The following is a 19,668-nucleotide window of genomic DNA, read 5'->3' on the forward strand; positions in this document are numbered from 1 at the left end:
GTTTGGGGTCACTGTCTACAAGGCGGACGTGGGGGGCACTATCTACAAGGGGGAGGTGGAGTCTGCTGGGAGAGAGCATGTACGAAAACCCGCAACTTCTAATCCGTAACGACTCTGGTCAACAGAATCTAAGGTGACTATAAGGTGTTCGCCAGAGCTAACCGCAAGGTGAGATGGACTTTGCTGCTTATAATCCTGGTTGTCTTAACAGAGTGTCGTTTTGGAAAAGAGGTGCAATGCAGACAAACCTGAGCTGGAAACCAGACAGCCGGTATGTTAACTAAAAGTCCAGAAATGGAGTAGAGGTAATCAGACAAGCCACGGTCAAAACGAGCTCGGAGCGGATAAATAGAATCGGTAGGCAGAGGGTTAACAAGAGACAAGCGGGAGGTCAGAATAAACGGGATCCAGAAATCAGAAATGCAGGAGCAGTCAGAAGCTTGATCAGAAACAGGGAAACAGGAAGATTCGCAAGCAAAGACAGGTGGGAAGAGACAGGTATAAATACAAGACCACAGCTGATTGGCAGAAAAACAGAGAAGAGAGATAGGCTCAAAGCAAAAGAAGAACCGCCCAGAAGCTAGACAGGTTGTCATATCGACCTTCAGGGAACTGGTGTTTTCCTAACAGTCATCATAGTAAAAGTATGTAAGAAAAATAAAATATAAAGCCATAAAAGAAGAAAATAAACTTTATAAAAAAAAAAAAAAAAGGTCTATAGACTAGAAGTTTATTTATATGTATCCACTTAATTAAGTATAATCCATATTGAGGCGTTAAGGGAGTGCCACAGTAGTGTTGTACGGGGATTAGGAAATTAAGTCATTACCTGGGTCTTAGAAGTGCAAGTTCTGTTGTTAAACTAAATTATATTTTCAATAGTTCCTGGAAAAATTCATGAATTAATAGCTAGAAATTAAGGAGGTATGGACTCCCAAAATGAGTGCAGTAACATTTCCACTTGACCACATCCTTCCCAACATTGCTCAGATACATTTGGATACATATTTGGTAGTGTATGGTGTGTTATACCATCGTAAAAATATCTTAAAGCACAGAATATGGAGAAAAGTATTGGGACACACCTCTTACTCATTGAATTCCAGAGTTCCCTTCAGTCCATTCCCCCTGGTGTATAACATCCGGCACTCGCTCTGCAGTCACTTCACAGATATTAGTGAAAAAACGGGTCGTGGTAAATATATCACTGACCTCCGGCACGGTCCTTCTAATAGGACGCCACCGTTGTAACAAGTAATTTCCAGAAATGTCTTCCCTCCTAGATATTCCACCATCAACTGTGAGTGTTATTATTGTCATGTAGAAGGAACCACAGCAACTCAGCTACAAAGTGCAGACCATGTAAAGTTACAGAGTGGGAGCGCCGAGTGCTGAGAAGCAAGTGCAGAAAAGTCACCAATGCTCCACTGACATCATAACTGCAGAGTACAGACCTTCTCTGTTATTAACATCTGCACAAAAACTGTACATGGGAGCTTCATGGCATGGGGACAAGCAGCAGCATGCCAGCCTTACATCACCAAGCACAATGCCAAGCGTCAGATAGAGGGGTGTAAAGCCGCCGCCACCGGACTCTGGAGCAGCGGAAACGTGTTCTCTGGAGTGACGCTTCTCTATCTGTCAGTCTGATGGATGAGTCAGGGTTTGGTGAATGCCAGGAGAACTTTACCTGCCTGACTACATTGTGCCCACTGTAAAGTTTGGTGGGGGAGGGGTAATGCTATGTGGGTGTTTTTCAGGGTTCAGCCCCGTAGTTGCAGGGAAAGAATATCTTAATACTTCAGCATGACAAGACATTTTGAACAATTGCAGCTTCCAACTTTGTGGGAATAGTTTGGAGTTCAGCTCTTTTCTGTTTCTCATGACTGTGCCTCAGTGCACAAGATCCATAAAGACATGGCTGGTTGGCTGGTTGGTTGGCTGGTTGATTGCCTGGATGGTTGGCTGGTTGGGTTAGTTTAGTTTTAAAGAACTTGACTGGCCGCACAGAGCCCTGACCCCAACCCCATCCAACACATTTGGGATGAACTATAACAGAGATTACAGGCCAGACCCCCTCCCCCAACATCAGTATCTGACCACACAAATGGTCCTCTGGATGAATGGTCAAAAATTCCTATAGATACACTCCAAAATCTTGTACAAAGCCTCCAGAAGAGTGGAAGATGTTTTAATGCAAAGGAGGAACCAACTCCATATTAATGGCTATAGATTTAGAATAGGACGTCCCAACCGTTGAGTGCTCTTCTATTCTTCTGGACGAATGCTCTTCCGGCCGGCTCATTGAATGGCGTGTCATCATATAAAGTGGTGTTCATACAAGACACGGGGGCAGATCAAAATGGGCCGTCCATTATGGGTCCAGGTTTTGCCAACCAGTATAGTGGGACTGGTGTCTGGTTTCCCCTTCACATTCTTCCATGTGGGCCAATTTCTCACCCCCTTGTTTACTTTCAATGCCTGTGATTGGCTGCAGCGGTCACATGGGATAATTATGTCATCTCAGTGGCAAACCGCAAAATATTTGGATTTTGGCAAATCCGAAACTTTTGGGAAGGTTGTAATTGGCAAAGCGGAGGTTGCTTGTGTGGTGAGTTCTTTTAATAATTATGTTCTTACAAATTCGTAGAAATGTAAGCAAATATTTGCCACCAAAAAATTCCAATATATAACTTCACAAGACCCAGAAGTAGACGGTGGAGAAGACCAAATATGAGAGTTTGAGGTATGTGATGTGAGTATTTCAGTCTCCTTGAAGTCGTCTACCCTTATAGGTATATTAAGTGATTATCAGTGATCGTTCGAAAATTCAGAAAACAATCAGGTCCGGAAATTCGGGATTAAAGGAAAATATGACTATTTGGACACAATGGTTGTCTTATCCAGTACAATTCACAAATAGAAGCATTTGAGCCAAAAATGACAGGAAAACAATAATTTGCATCATTGACACAAAAAAAACTGTAAACAGTAGAAACCTATTGAAATTTTTTGAAATTTTGGATTTCAAGTTTTAAATTGTGTGTAGATCAGGCAGACAATCAGACACAACATTGAAGTACAAAATGTATTTTCATTCAATAGCCATATTCTTCAGTGATATCTAATTCTTACAGCAAATAAACTGGACGTCATTAAGAGCCGTGTCATCTCCACTGCCTTGTGGTGGCTCAATCTTGGTTTTCATCCCACAAATACCATTTATACAAATTCCACTCCAGCGGCCATAATGTCCCCAACTTTGTCCATTTCCCAACAGGATGTGATAATCCGAGCATTGAAACATTAGGTTATTGGCAGCGGTATCATCTACACCTTTTCTTGGTGGCTCCACTTGCATGCTGAAGCTGATGAGATGTCCTTGAGGACACCATAAGGTTGGACTCCACTTACCCCATCTGAAAAAAACAGATAATGACACACATTTACTAAACATCTTTCATTTTCTATAACCTACCACAGTATATATATATATATATATATATATATATATATATATATATATATATATATATACATATATATATATATATATATATATATATACATACATATGATCTACTATAATGCTGTCCCCATGAACAAGAATATTAGCACTACTAGTATAAAAAACCTGTTACACGGGTTTGCTAGCAAAGGGAATGCAGTGGTCTGTTGATATATATAAATGCTCCCATAGCTGCCCCACACCGTATAATGCCCCCCATAGATGCCCCCACACAGTATAATGCCCCCATAGCTGCCCCTACATAGTATAATGCCCCCCATATCAGCTCCTCCCAAAGTATAATGCCCCTGATAGCTGCCCTCACAGTATAATGCCCCTCATAGCTGCCCCCACAGTATAACGCCCCTCATAGCTGCCCCACTCAGATTAATGCCCCCATAGCTTCCGCCACACAGTATAATGTCCCCATATCAGCTCCTCCCACAGTATAATGTCCCCATATCAGCTCCTCCCACAGTATAATGCCCCCCATAGCTGCCCTCACAGTATAATGCCCCCCATAGCTGCACCCACAGTATAATGCCCCCCATAGCTGCCCCCACAGTATAATGCCCCCCATAGCTGCCCCCACACAGTAAAATGCCCCCATAGCTGCCCCCACACAGTAAAATGCCCCCCATAGCTTCCCCCACACAGCATAATGCCGTATACCGTACACCGTATAATGCCCCCCTCATTATACTGTGTATGGGAGGGAGGGGGGCATTATACTGTGTATGGGAGGGAGGGGGTGCATTATACTGTGTATGGGAGGGAGAGGGGCATTATACTGTGTATGGGAGGGAGGGGGCATTATACTGTGTATGGGAGGGAGGGGGCATTATACTGTGTATGGGAGGGAGGGGGGCATTATACTGTGTATGGGAGGGAGGGGGCATTATACTGTGTATGGGAGGGAGGGGGCATTATACTGTGTATGGGAGGGAGGGGGGCGCATTATACTGTGTATGGGAGGGAGGGGGGCATTATACTGTGTATGGAAGGGAGGGGGGAATTATACTGTGTATGGGAGGGAGGGGCGGCATTATACTGTGTATAGGAGGGAGGGGGGCATTATACTGTGTATAGGTGGGAGGGGGGGCATTATACTGTGTATGGGAGGGAGGGGGGCATTATACTGTGTATGGGAGGGAGGGGGGCATTATACTGTGTATGGGAGGGAGGGGGGCATTATACTGTGTATGGGAGGGAGGGGGGGGGGCATTATACTGTGTATGGGAGGGAGGGGGGGCATTATACTGTGTATGGGAGGGAGGGGGGCATTATACTTTGTATGGGAGGGAGGGGGGAATTATACTGTGTATGGGAGGGAGGGGGGGCATTATACTGTGTATGGGAGGGGGATATTATACTGTGTATGGAAGGGGGCATTATAGCTACGCCACTAATCACTCACATCTCCTTCCTCAGTCTTCTGGCTGTGGGCGGAGCTAACTGGTGGTTAGGCTGTTGGCGGAGCTCTATGTGAGCTTCGGACACCAAGTCCTACTCGGTTTTTTATAATAGACAACTAGTATAAAAAAAAGCGTTACACGGGTTTGCTAGCAAAAGGAATGCAGTGCTCTGTTAATATATATATATATATATATATATATATATATATATATAAATGCTCCCCATAGCTGCCCCCACACCGTATAATGCCCCCCATAGCTGCCCAAACACAGTATAATGTCCCCCATAGCTGCCCCCTCACAGTATAATGCCCCCAATAGCTGCCCCCACACAGTATAATGCTTCCCATAGCTGCCCCCACACCATATAATGCTCCCATAGCTGCCCATACACAGTATAATGCTCCCCATAGCTGCCCCCAGACAGTATAATGACCCCAATAGATGCCCCCACACAGTATAATGCCCCCCCCCATATCAGCTTCTCCCACAAAAATAATGCCCCTCAGAGCTGCCCTCACAGTATAATACCCCCGTAAATTCCCCCACACAGTATAATGCCCCCATAGCTGCCCCCACACATTATAATGCCCCCATAGCTTCCCCCCACAGTATAATGCCCCTATAGCTGCCCCCAAACAGCATAATGCTTCCCATAGCTGCCCCCACACAGCATAATGCTCCACATAGCTCCCATACACAGTATAATGCCCCCTCCCTCCCATACACAGTATAATGCCTCCCCCACCCTCCAATACACATTATAATGCCTCCCCCACCCTCCAATACACTGTATAATGCCCCCCTGCCCTCCCATACACAGTATACTTCCCCCATATGTAAGGACCAAATAGAAAAATAATACCATACATATTTACCTATCCCTATTCCCACGACGGGTGTGGGATCCTTTGACTCCTCTGCACTGTGCTAATTGTGCTGTGAGCGGCTCGACGAAGGCAGGCACGATGTTGTGACATCATCGCGCTTGTCTGCAACTAGTCACTCACATCGCACAGACAGGAGGAAGAGAAGGATCCTCTACCCGGCGGAGAAATAGGTAAGTATGTATGTTATGATTTTATTATTAGGTCCGTATATATGGGGGCATTATACTGTGTATAGGAGGGAGATGGGGGCATTATACTGTGTATGGGAGGCAGGGGGCATTATAGCTACGCCACTAATCACTCACATCTTCTTCCTCAGTATTCTGGCTGTGGGCGGAGCTAACTGGCGGTTGGGCTGTGGGCAGAGCTCTATATGAGCTTCGGATACCATGTACTTCTCGGTTATATAATAGATAATACTGCCCCCTATATACAAGAATATAACTACTATAATACTGCCCCTATACAAAAGAATATAACTACTATAATACTGCTCCTATATACAAGAATATAACTACTATAATACTGCCCCTATATACAAGAATATAACTACTATAATACTGCCCCTATATACAAGAATATAACAACTATAATGATGCTCCTATATACAAAAATATAACTACTATAATACTGCTCCCTATATACAGGAATATAACTACTATAATACTGCTCCTATATACAAGAATATAACTACTATAATACTGCCCCCTATGTACAAGAATATAACTACTATAATGTTGCCCCTATATACAAGAATATAACTACTATAATACTGCTCCTATATACAAGAATATAATTACTATAATACTGCCTCCTATATACAAGATTATAACTACTATAATACTGCCCCTATATACAAGAATATAACTACTATAATACTGCCCCTATATACAAGAATATAACTACTATAATACAGCCTCCTATATACAAGAATATAACTACTATAATACTGCCCCTATATACAGGAATATAACTACTATAATACTGCCTCTATATACAAGAAAATAACTACTATAATGCTGCCTCCTATATACAAGAATATAACTACTATAATACTGCCTCTATATACAAGAATATAACTACTATAATACTGCCCCCTATATACAAGAATATAACTACTATAATACTACTCCTATATACAAGAATATAACTACTATAATACTACTCCTATATACAAGAATATATCTACTATAATACTGCCCCCTATATATAAGAATATAACTACTATAATTATCTTTTTTATTTGAAAACTTGCAACAAATTATTACAATACCTTTGCAATACACTCATAACAGATAATGAAACTAAACGTATGTCTCTTAATAACATCACAATCATTAAACAAACCATAATATATGAATATTTCTCCAGTATAGATTGTTTCAACTATTTTTCATGATATTATTCTAGACAGTATTACAGGAGAGTTCTTCTTTATTGGTGACCGGGCAGCATCGCACACACCACAGATGGGACACGGTCACCACATTTATGACATATTGTGAACCTCTATGATATAAACGGAGTTCGGGCTAGAAGTCTCCATACAGCAGCTGAGAGTTTCACTGTCCCACTAGATGCGGTGACTGCAGGGACACAGCAGGGACATTACTCTATAGATAAGTCTCTTGTATAAAGATGACATTGGTTTTGTTGTCAGACAGACGCTGGAATATCGCCCGCCACCTGCTCCTATTCTTCACACTGTTCACATTGATGGAGGTGATTTTCAGCCTCATCCTGGTTACATGTCTTTCCTACTTTTTTTCCTTCTTCCACTGCTATGTCCTGTAACACCCCATCTTTTGGTGGACATTGGGGGGTCAGCGTCTTCATACTGAGGTTCGTAATCTGGGTTGTGTGAGGAGACTTGCTCCATCTCTGCTTCTTCTTCCTTGTCATCTTCTCCCAGCGCACAGTAACGTCCCCCAGTTATCGCCAGCACTGGAGACTCCGGTGATTTCTTTGCAGCAGTGATTTTTTTCCTAGAAGAATCATCTGTTTTACTTCTCCTTTTAACCGTCTGAAATCCCTCCTCATCGATACTGGTCGCTGCGGCTGGATCAGCTGGTTCTTTACTGGTTGCTGCGGCTGGATCAGCTGGTTTTTTACTGGTCGCTGCGGCTGGCCCAGCTGGTTTTTTACTGGTCGCTGCGGCTGGATCAGCTGGTTCCTTACTCGTGTCGGGCAGATGTTTAGATGTTTTGGTGACAGAGTGACTGGATATTTTGCTTTTAGCATGGCCTCTATTTTCAGTGGCTGGTGACACTTGTGCAGCATCCACAGATGGGACATTCGTCTCTGGAGCAGGGTCTCTGGTACTTTGGCTCACATCATCGTTGGGGTTTCCAGGTTCTGGGGTTGTATCTACACATATGGAGACATCCTCCTGGTCTTCCTCCATGGCTTCTTTAAAGGTCTCCTCTTTATTATGTTCTGCATGCGGACACTCCCGGAATGTATGTCCAGGTCCTAAGCACAGGTTACAGATGACAGGTCCTGTACAATCGTCCTTCACATGCCCAAACTGACCACATAGTGAGCACTTAATACGGGAACAGTTGAATGCCAGGTGTCTGCCACCACATCTATGGCACAGTCGCGGTTGACCAGGGTAGTAACATACGCCTCTCTCCGAGCCCAGGTAGAAGGAGTGCGGCAGATGTCTGGTCACTCCATTCTCCTGAACCAGCTGGATCTTGACAGAATATCCTCCATTCCAGATCTCCTCCTCATCATAGATTTTTATTGGCGGTCTCTTCACCTCACAATATCTGCTCAACCAGTGCTGCAAATCTGCCAGAGCCACCACCTCAGACTGGAACAGGACGGTGGCGGTGACTACCTGGGGTTTAGTCAGCTGGATGACATGTAGATGCTCCCACATCGCGTGCTCCTTTGTATCGTTATAAATACTCCAGAACAAGTCTAGACTATATTGCAGCTTGAAACTGATGTCATAATTCCTGCTGGAGGGAACGTGGATTAGAGCGAACACCTCAGAAGCTTTAAACTTCATAAACTCCTTCAACAAAACTTTCCCAATGTAGAGTCTGGAGGGGAGGTTTTCCTCTGGTCCTGAGTACCTGATTCTGACTGCGTTCCTCCTCTGAGGTGGGGAGTTAGTCGGTCTTGTGACGCTGGAGAACAGTCTTCTGTACTGAGGTCTGTCAGCAGGTGGGTCAGGACTGGACCTCTCCTCAGCTGATTGTACTGCGGATCCTCCTGTGTCTGCTCCTGATCGCTGTGTAACCTGCACTCCATTGACTGACACTGCGGATGGCTGAACCTCCAGCACAGGGTCTGCAATGTCCGCCTCAGCCTGTGCCGCTGGTTCATCAGATATCAGACTGTCAATCACCGCGCTGAGCGAGGTCTCACTTACAATGTCAGTGTATGCGGCACTTTCTTGCTCACTCCCAGCAGTGCCACTCGCATTCACTTCATCTGTACTGCACATAGAGTCTACTGCAGTTAACCCCTCGTCAGCTGGCACACATTTCTCTGCAGCTTTAGCAGCATTTGTGTTGGCTGATTGCACAGACCCCACACATGATGAGAGATGTGATCCTCCAGCCACTGCACACTCATATCTTCCAGGGTTTCCCTGCTCCACAATATTATACACAGTCTTATAGTCAGTGTCTTTTTTTGCAATGATATTTTTTCTCTTCACAGTTTGGGCTCTGGTCTCCCTTTTATTCTCCATTGCCCGGTTCTTTATTTTGGGTACTGTGCATGATTCTTTCTGCAATCTCTCCTTCAATATCACCAGCTCACGTGTGCAAACATCCAGACACTCACATTTCATCAGCTTTGCCTTTGGATCAGTCTCTTGGTTAATTTCAGTTCTCAATTTGCGAACTTGCATTTCCATTTTAAAGATATTTTTCTTTGTCATTTTTGTGCAAAATTCACCAACATCATGAGATTCAGTTGACTCACCAGCCACCATTTCCAGATCATCACCTCCACCATCTCCATGCTGCAGGCCAAACTCCAGCCTCTGGGCTTTCCCAGGATCATCAGCCCAGGACCCCTCCCCTCCACCTGGGTCAGAAGCCATGCATAGTCCTAACAGGGAGCTCACAAGCACACGTCTATCCTCTCCTATGGACAAGAATATAACTACTATAATACTGCCCCCTATATACAAGAATATAACTACTATAATGCTGCCTCCTATATACAAGAATATAACTACTATAATACTGCCCCTATATACAAGAATATAACTACTATAATACTGCCCCCTATATACAAGAATATAACTACTATAATACTACTCCTATATACAAGAATATAACTACTATAATACTACTCCTATATACAAGAATATATCTACTATAATACTGCCCCCTATATATAAGAATATAACTACTATAATACTGCCCCCTATATACAAGAATATAACTAGTATAATACTACTCCTATATACAAGAATATAACTACTATAATACTGCCTCCTATATACAAGAATATAACTACTATAATACTGCCCTCTATATACAAGAATTTAACTACTATAATACTGCGTCTATATACAAGAATATAACTACTATAATACTGCCCCCTGTATACAAGAAGATATCTACTATAATACTGCCCCCTATATATAAGATGATAACTACTATAATACTGCCCCCTATATACAAGAATATAACTACTATAATACTACTCCTATATACAAGAATATAACTACTATAATACTGCCTCCTATATACAAGAATATAACTACTATAATACTGCCCTCTATATACAAGAATATAACTACTATAATACTGCTTCTATATACAAGAATATAACTACTATAATACTGCTTCTATATACAAGAATATAACTACTATAATACTATCCCTATATACAAGAATATAACTACTATAATACTGCCCCTATATACAAGAATATATAACTACTATAATACTGCCCCTATATACAAGAATTTAACTACTATAATACTGCCCCCTACATACAAGAATATAACTACTATAATACTGCTCCCTATATACAAGAATATAACTACTATAATACTGCTCCCTATATACAAGAATATAACTACTACAATACTGCTCCTCTATACAAGAATATAACTACTATAATACTGCTCCTATATACTAGAATATAACTACTATAATAGTCGTATACCATTCAGTGCTGTATCATCTTCAGCGTTCTGTTTTTCTTCCACCTGAATCAGAGTTTTACAATGAAAAATCAATGAAGCGGAATCTACCAAAATGGAGATTTATTTATTTGATAATCAATGGGCCAGAAATGACTGACTATTTACAACCTAAAGGTACCTGACTATCTGCTTACTTCCTACAGTTGACTAACTATCTTATTACTACCTAGAGATTATTGACTACTTACTACCAAGTGTTTACTGACTACCTACTTACATCCTAGAGCTGACTGCCTTCCTCCTTACTACGTAGAGCTTACTAACTGCCAACTTTCTATTTACGGCTGACTAACTACTTACTACCTAGTGCTAACTGACTATCTACTTACTGCCTAGGGCTTACTGACTACCTAATTACTACCTAGTGCTAATTGACTACCTACTTACTACCTAGTGCTAACTGACTACCTACTTACTACCTAGTGCTAACTGACTACCTACTGACTACCTACTTATTACTTAGAGATGACTGTCTAACTACTTATTACCTGGAGCTGACTGACTAACTACTTGCTATTTAGTGATGACTGACTAACTACTTACTACCTAGTGCTAACTGACTATCTACTTACTGCCTAGGGCTTACTGACTACCTAATTACTACCTAGTGCTAACTGACTACCTACTTACTACCTAGTGCTAACTGACTACCTACTGACTGCCTACTTATTACCTAGAGATGACTGACTAACTACTTATTACTTGGAGCTGACTGACTAACTACTTACTATTTAGTGATGACTGACTACCTACTTACTACCTAGAGATCACTGGCTACCTACTTATTACCTAAGAATCACTGGAATAATGATAGAGCTTTATAAAATATAACTTTTACTTCATATTGTTTAAAATAATGTGCAAAACATACACACAGGACAAATTTAAAGGCTAAAAATGTGCTCTCTTTTGTGAGAGAAAAACTGACATTCTGTACGTTTTGTGCAGAGTAAATGCAAAGCTCCAAATATTACTGCATAAAGGAGGAGGTTTTTTTTTGTTTTTTTAAAGGTATATTTTGGGGTAATCCACCCCCCTACCCATTCTATAGTGTGTCCAAGTCCATCTTGATCCTGTAGCTGGGGACTGGGAAACCTCCTATTTTCCTTTTATATGTGTCCAGGCAGATAATGCTGTTCTCCCGACGCGTTTCCTTGTGGCCAAGATTCTTCAGGGGAGTTTAGGCCAATTAGCCTCTATGGTCAGAGGCTTTGGAGCAAGAAAAAAGATAAATCCTATGCAGTGGCAAAGAAAGTTAAGTGCATCTGTTCCCACGATGCTGGGATAAACGCCTGTCACGGCGTGACAGGCGTTTATCCCAGCATCGTGGGAACAGATGCACTTAACTTTCTTTGCCACTGCATAGGATTTATCTTTTTTCTTGCTCCAAAGCCTCTGACCATAGAGGCTAATTGGCCTAAACTCCCCTGAAGAATCTTGGCCACAAGGAAACGCGTCGGGAGAACAGCATTATCTGCCTGGACACATATAAAAGGAAAATAGGAGGTTTCCCAGTCCCCAGCTACAGGATCAAGATGGACTTGGACACACTATAGAATGGGTAGGGGGGTGGATTACCCCAAAATATACCTTTAAAAAAAAAAAAACCTCCTCCTTTATGCAGTAATTTTTGGAGCTTTGCATTTACTCTGCACAAAACGTACAGAATGTCAGTTGCATTTACTCTGCACAAAACGTACAGAATGTCAGTTTTTCTCTCACAAAAGAGAGCACATTTTTAGCCTTTAAATTTGTCCTGTGTGTATGTTTTGCACATTATTTTAAACAATATGAAGTAAAAGTTATATTTTATAAAGCTCTATCATTATTCCAGTGATTCTTTACTAATTCTAAATAGAGTATTTATGCTATAAAAAACCTTTGGTGGAAGGAATAAAAATACCACCTGACATCTATTCTACTTATTACCTAGAACTATACGACTACCTACTGTAACATCCACAGCCGTGGACCGTCGTTCTTACACGCCCGCATCGGCCGCGGCCATGGACGAGCTAGTGCCGGGCACCATCTCCCTCCTGAGAGACGCCGGCACTCACTTCCGCATCGCTGCACTGGTTCCCGTAGGGTGTGCCGACGCTTTGGAGCCGCATTTTCGGACGTAATTCGGGGCTAAAACGTCCGAGTTACGTCCGAAAATAGTGTGTGTGAACCCAGCCTAACTGTTCCTGTGCCTTAACCTGTTGGATTTGTGTTGTGCCAGTGGTCACACCTGCTGATATACCCCACGTCTGGTGTCTACAGGTTCATCTGTGCCGAGCCTCCATTACTGTCTGGACTAATTAAGGTACTATTGTACTAGGACTGTTGTTTGGCCAGCTGCTACTCCACTACAGCGGTGCGGCCTTGTGGGTCCACATACCCACGGATCGTGACACCTACTTATTACCTAGAGATGACTGACTACCTACTTATTACCTAGAGATGACTGACTACCAACTTACTATCTAGAACTGACCGACTATCTACTTATTACCTAGAGATTACTGACTATCTACTTACTATATATAGCTGACTCAGTTCCTACATACTACCTAGATATGACTGACTACCTACTTACTACCTAGATATGACTGACTACCTACTTATTACCTAGAGATGACTGACTATCTACTTACTATCTAGAGATGACTGACTATCTACTTACTATCTAGAGATGACTGACTATCTACTTACTATCTAGAGATGACTGACTATCTACCTACTATCTAGAGATCACTGACTATCTACTTACTATCTAGAGATGGCTGACTATCTACTTACTATATATAGCTGACTGAATTCCTACTTACTATCTAGAGATGACTGACTACCTACTTACTATCTAGAGATAACTGACTACCTACTTACTATCTAGAGATCACTGACTATCTACTTACTATCTAGAGATGACTGACTACCTACTTACTATCTAGAGATGACTATCTACTTACTATCTAGAGATGACTGACTATCTACTTACTATCTAGAGATGACTGACTACCTACTTACTATCTAGAGATGACTGACTACCTACTTACTATCTAGAGATGACTATCTACTTACTATCTAGAGATGACTGACTATCTACTTACTATCTAGAGATGACTGACTACCTACTTACTATCTAGAGATGACTGACTATCTACTTACTATCTAGAGATGACTGACTATCTACTTACTATCTAGAGATGGCTGACTATCTACCTACTATCTAGAGATGGACTACCTACTTATTACCTGGAGATGACTGACTATCTACTTATTACCTGGAGATGACTGACTATCTACTTATTACCTAGAGATGACTGACTATCTACTTATTACCTAGAGATGACTGACTATACATTTTCTACTTTTTCACATCAATGTGACTTTATGCCTAATATAGACAGATCTGATAATATTAGGAGATTCTGCATGAATCTACAGTTTCCCCAATCCAATCCAGGGGACCCCGACAATGTTGGCATTGGATGCATCTAAATAGTTTAATATGATAGAAGGGAACTTTTATATGAAACTTGCTAAAATCGAGTTAGGAAAAAGCTTTATTAGTTGGGTTAAACTCCAGTATCATCAACGCTATTTTTGAATAATAATCAGTAGTTAAGTATCTGCCGCCTTTACTGTCCTTCGAGGAACCTGACAGAGGAGTCTCCTGTTGCCATTATTGTAGATAATTTGAGGATTGATAGGGTTGAATGTATTATAGAGGGGCTCATGAATTCTAATAGATCCTTCAAAGAGTGGGGAGAAATGCTGCATCCAATTGAGTCAAGTCAATAATAAGGCTGGATTCACACGAGCATGTTCGGTCCGTAAAGGACGGAACGTATTTCGGCACAAGTCCAGGTCCAAACACACTGCAGGGAGCCGGACTCCTAGCATCATAGTTATGTACGACGCTAGGAGTCCCTGCCTCGCTGTGGGACAACTGTCCCGTACTGTAATCATGTTTTCAGTACGGGACAGTAGTTCTACGGAGAGGCAGGGACTCCTAGCATCGTACATAACTATGATGCTCCCGGCTCCCTGCAGTGTGTTCATTCCAGGACTTGCGGCCGAAATACGTTCCATCCTTTACGCACCGAACATGCTCGTGTGAATCCAGCCTTAGAAGTGTATTTTCGAAAATTGAATTAGCGATAGCTCATTAACAAGTGGAAAAGATATAATAACCATTGAATAAATGTTTAAAAAAAAAGTTTATAACTGAGGAAAAATAAATTAGTGGATTATATGCGGAGCTGGGATTCCTGGTTTAAAGAATATTTGACAACAGATGAACTAGAGATTGTAAAGGGACGACTGTGTTATCTATAATAGAATGTATTACAGATAGTGCCTACAGTATAACCAATTGTGATCAGAGATGTGGATCCGTAAACAGCAATTGGTTTGACGTCGGCTAAACGGAAGTGCTTAGTCTAAGGAATTTCCGATTCTTCACCCTTGCCAACCCCACAAGGGAGTACAGTCTTTTCTGGTTGGATTCCCAAATTATGGTCACCAATTGGCGAAGAAGCCAGTGGTGCAGACGAAGCTGTAACCAGGAGACAAGCCAGGGGTCAAAACCAAGAGGTAGAACTACAAATACCAGAGGACAACCAGAACGAGCAAGACGTTGGCAAAGTAATGTGACTTAATCCACAGGAAAATATATCCAGCCAAATATGTCTTTTAAAGCAGCCGTTGGATTACGTCATCAGAGCAGTCAAGCCGTCATGAAATCCAACACGACCATGGCTGTGAGCAGAGAGCCGGTGGCCGCGGCACTGGATCAAGACTAGATGCGTAACAGCGACTTTTATAGTAATCTTCCCTTATTTTACTATTTAACTTACATTCTCTCTGGAAAGATTACATAAGCTACCCAGCCCTGATTATCCCAAGTAGCACAGAGGTTGCGTGTTTGGCACAGCCAGTGGGGTTAATGCTATGATGTTATCCAATCCAGGTGATGCATGTGTGTGCGTATCTTCTGTGTGTCAAGGAGCGGTCAAAAGTACACACCAGGCTGAGGCATGCCCATTTGGATTTTTCTATGATATCCTCTCTCTCTAGTCTATGACCCTGAATTTCCCGGTCACAGGAGGACACAGAAACATTAATGCGGAAACTTCTATCTATGCCCAGTATATACTTTAGGAAGAAAACGGATGTTGTATGTGTTGTTCAAACCAAAGAAACATTCTAAATCTCTATCTTTACGACTGCTCAGTTCCCAGGCAATGTCGGTCTCGACACAATGACCATTTAGGTTGCATTAGACACAAGAATAGAAGAGCTCCCTAGTTAGAACTTTCAATCTACTGGGACCAAGGGTCGTGATGCAGTAGGTGGAAGGGCTTACATTTTTTACAGGGGAGCAACATCATGCCAATATGGGGGATAAAAAAATGCTAAGTGTCACAGTAACCCAGTAAATGAGTGTACCGAGGAGAATAATATAGAATAGAGGAGAGCAGAAGATTGTTGTTGTTTCATTTAGCATCCAGACTATGGGTGCAGCACAAGAGAAGTCTTGGAGAAGATTGTGAAAACTTTTGATAATGGAGGATAATAGTAAACGTCATTGGCTGAGTAGTGGGCACCAGGGGCAGATGAAGACACAGGAGGGCTCCTGTGCAAAAAAAATGCATGGGTCCTCGTCTGCAAACAACTTGCCTCTTCTCATGTTAAAAATATATGAGTATTAGAAAATATATAATTTTTGGATCTGGTACGCTTACCTTCAGAGAGAATCCCTTTGCATGATAACCACAGGGGCACCACTCTACCGCCCCCCATTCACCCCAGGATCCTCCATTGGGTATCCCTATAAAAGCATATTCTCCAAATGATCTTGAGAAGATCGAAAGAAGCAGGAATGACCAGAAGATATACGACATCCTTCTGTAGTGGAGATGTTAGGAGAGGACCTTCTAGCTCTGACTCCAATAACTGCTCTAGATACACTAAATCACCAGAGTCCGGGGCTGGAACATTGGGTAAAAAGTTCATAGAGGTTGTAGAAATCTTTTAAAATATTAAAACACAGATCTGCGGCCAAGTCCCCAGTAAAAGACAAACAGAGATCGCTCCCCGCCATAGATGTAAAGTCATTACCCTCACACAGCGGCTACATTTACTAAAATGCCAACTGCAGCTTGCCAGGTGTCTGGGTCATCTCAGGTGACCATAAAATAAATAAATCAAACATTCAAGAAAAAGCCACTCAACCTCTGTTTAAGAGTGTATTCACATGTGCAGGTTTTTAACAGGTTTTTGTAAGCCAAAACTAGGTGTGGATCACAAAGAAAGAGAACATCTAAAGGACAGATACCACTTATCCCCTTAATTGAATCGCCTCCTACAAGGATCACATTCAAAGTTTTGATGCAGTTTTTTGGTGAAGTTTTTGCCCTGAACCAAACCCCATCCAATATCTTTGGATTTAACTAGAACGGAGATTATATGCCAGGCCCCCTCCCCCAACATCAGTATCTGACCTCACAAATACTCTTTTGGATGAATGGGCAGAAATTCCCACAGACACCCCAAAATCTTGTAGACATCCTTCCCAGAAGAGTGGAAGATGTTTTACTGCAAAGGGGGAACCAACTCCATATTAATGTCTACGGAATCAGGATGGGACATCATAAAAGCTCCTGTAGGTGTAATGTGGAGGTGTCCCAATACTTTTGTCCATAGAGTGTGTGTGTGCATATATATATATATATATATATATATATATATATATATATATGGCAGGTACTGAATGGGGTTGTATATTACGAGTGACCGCTACTATAACTATGTATGATCCATAATATATCCCTATATGATATACCACACACGCATACATAATATATGCAGATTATTATAAAATAGTGATTATACGGTTAATACCCCCAGATTGAAATTTGAGGTGGAGGTTGAAATACATCAACAACACATGCACAGGATACAATAAATGTGTCATACAGATGTAAGTTTCTCAGCAGAGACACTAAAGCCCCTATGCGCATGCATGTGAGTTTGGCGCCCACTACTCAGCCAATGACCTTTACTATTATCTTCCCTTATCTGAAGCTTTCACTCCCTTCTCCGAGACTTCTCTCGTGCTGCACTTATAGTCCAAAGGCTAAATGACACTACTACAATCTTCTGCTCTCCGCTATTCCATATTCTTCTCCTCGGGGGACTCATTTGATGGGTTACTGGGATATTTTTTCATTTTTAATCCCCTGGAATTGGCATGAGGTCGCTCCACTCTACAAATTAAGCCCTTCCACCTATTGGATTATTGTCCCAGTAGATTGAAAGCTCTAACTAGGGAGGTCTCCTCTTCTTGTGTCTAATGCAGCCTACATGGTCATTCTGTCGGGATTTATCAGGTACACTGTGTGCACACACTTATGTTCCTATGTCCTCTCATTACCGGGACATTCAGGGTCATGCGCTGTGGAAAGAGGACAGCACAGAAAAAATAACATTGGGCATGTGTCATCCGGGTGTGGACTTTAACTTCTACTCTGATACACCAGAAAACGTTGTCCAGCGATATTGGGAGATTACCATCTGCCCTGAACACCCCTTTTCCTTTTTTAGGTCCACCCAACGTGAATTGGAGCCAGACGAGTTGAACCATCTTGACTCAGGTGGCTCTACTCATTGTGAGGATGGTATGCAGATTTTTAATATTTCATCCTCTCTACTGAATCCTCATGAAATGGCACTCCTACAGAAAGGCCTTTCCTATACCCCTACCCCCGGCTATGATGAATTGAACTGAACTAAAGACATCAACTTATTTGCGCGAAAGTTGGCCTTACATAAACATGTTAAGGCTAATCCTTTCCACAATACATCTGTTACTCCTAATGAACTTTTTGTGTCTTGTCACAATAGGTGTATCAATTCCTTTAGCACATATGCCATAGAGAAGATCAGGGGGTCCATTAGAGGGGGCAATCTGTAACACCATTTGCTAACGAGAGAAGAATTTTGGATCTATAATCTAAGAACACGTTTTCCGTTAGGCTTAAACCTAAAAAAAGAACTCATGTTTCACTATTGATCCAGTACCGGTTCATATTAATGTAGAATATGACCCAATAACTCACTATCTATAAGACTTCCTTTATAGTAATAACACCAACCATAAGAAAATTATGTTATCTATATGATAACTGAGATTTTATGTCATTTCAAACAAACCGACATTATTAGATTGCATGTCGCATGCACATTCCTAATGATTTAACTAACTTGGCACTATCCCACTAAAATACAATATCACATATCTGTATGGATTAAAATAAAGGGATATCATACTTACATATATTCGTAGAGTCGCTCATGAAGACACGGGATGTCGGGATATTTCGTTTGCTTCTCCTTTTCTTCTGTCCGTCGGGAGGATTTTTGGCAGGTCGACCATGGAAGTTATACTCCATTCACAACCACTCAAATAGAAAGTTTTCATCTATATATAAACATTAATATGTAAAAATAAAAACACAAATATTGATAAAAACATGAATATATTTAAATACATACAAAGAAAATTTTAATTAAATAACATTTATTCACAGAAATTAATATATATATATATTTCTTCTCTCTTTTTTGATCTCTTGTTTTTACTCAATCCATTTCACAAACCTGCTGTTTGTTTCGGAA

At 41.6% G+C, this 19,668-nt stretch overlaps 1 protein-coding gene across 1 annotated transcript; it reads right to left on the reverse strand.

Annotated features, from left to right (window-relative positions):
- Nucleotides 1-3,074: 3,074 nt before the first annotated feature.
- On the reverse strand, nt 3,075-16,982 carry LOC142682178 (vitelline membrane outer layer protein 1-like). The gene is made up of 4 exons (XM_075847303.1): nt 16,734-16,982; nt 10,943-11,001; nt 3,642-3,650; nt 3,075-3,419 (listed from the first exon to the last, which is right to left on the reverse strand). The coding sequence occupies exons 1-4, from the start codon at nt 16,890-16,892 to the stop codon at nt 3,125-3,127; spliced, it is 522 nt and encodes a 173-aa protein (XP_075703418.1). The 5' UTR covers nt 16,893-16,982; the 3' UTR covers nt 3,075-3,124.
- Nucleotides 16,983-19,668: the final 2,686 nt, after the last annotated feature.

Source organism: Rhinoderma darwinii (assembly GCF_050947455.1).
Source record: "Rhinoderma darwinii isolate aRhiDar2 chromosome 3 unlocalized genomic scaffold, aRhiDar2.hap1 SUPER_3_unloc_11, whole genome shotgun sequence".
Taxonomy (NCBI): Eukaryota; Metazoa; Chordata; class Amphibia; order Anura; family Rhinodermatidae; genus Rhinoderma; species Rhinoderma darwinii.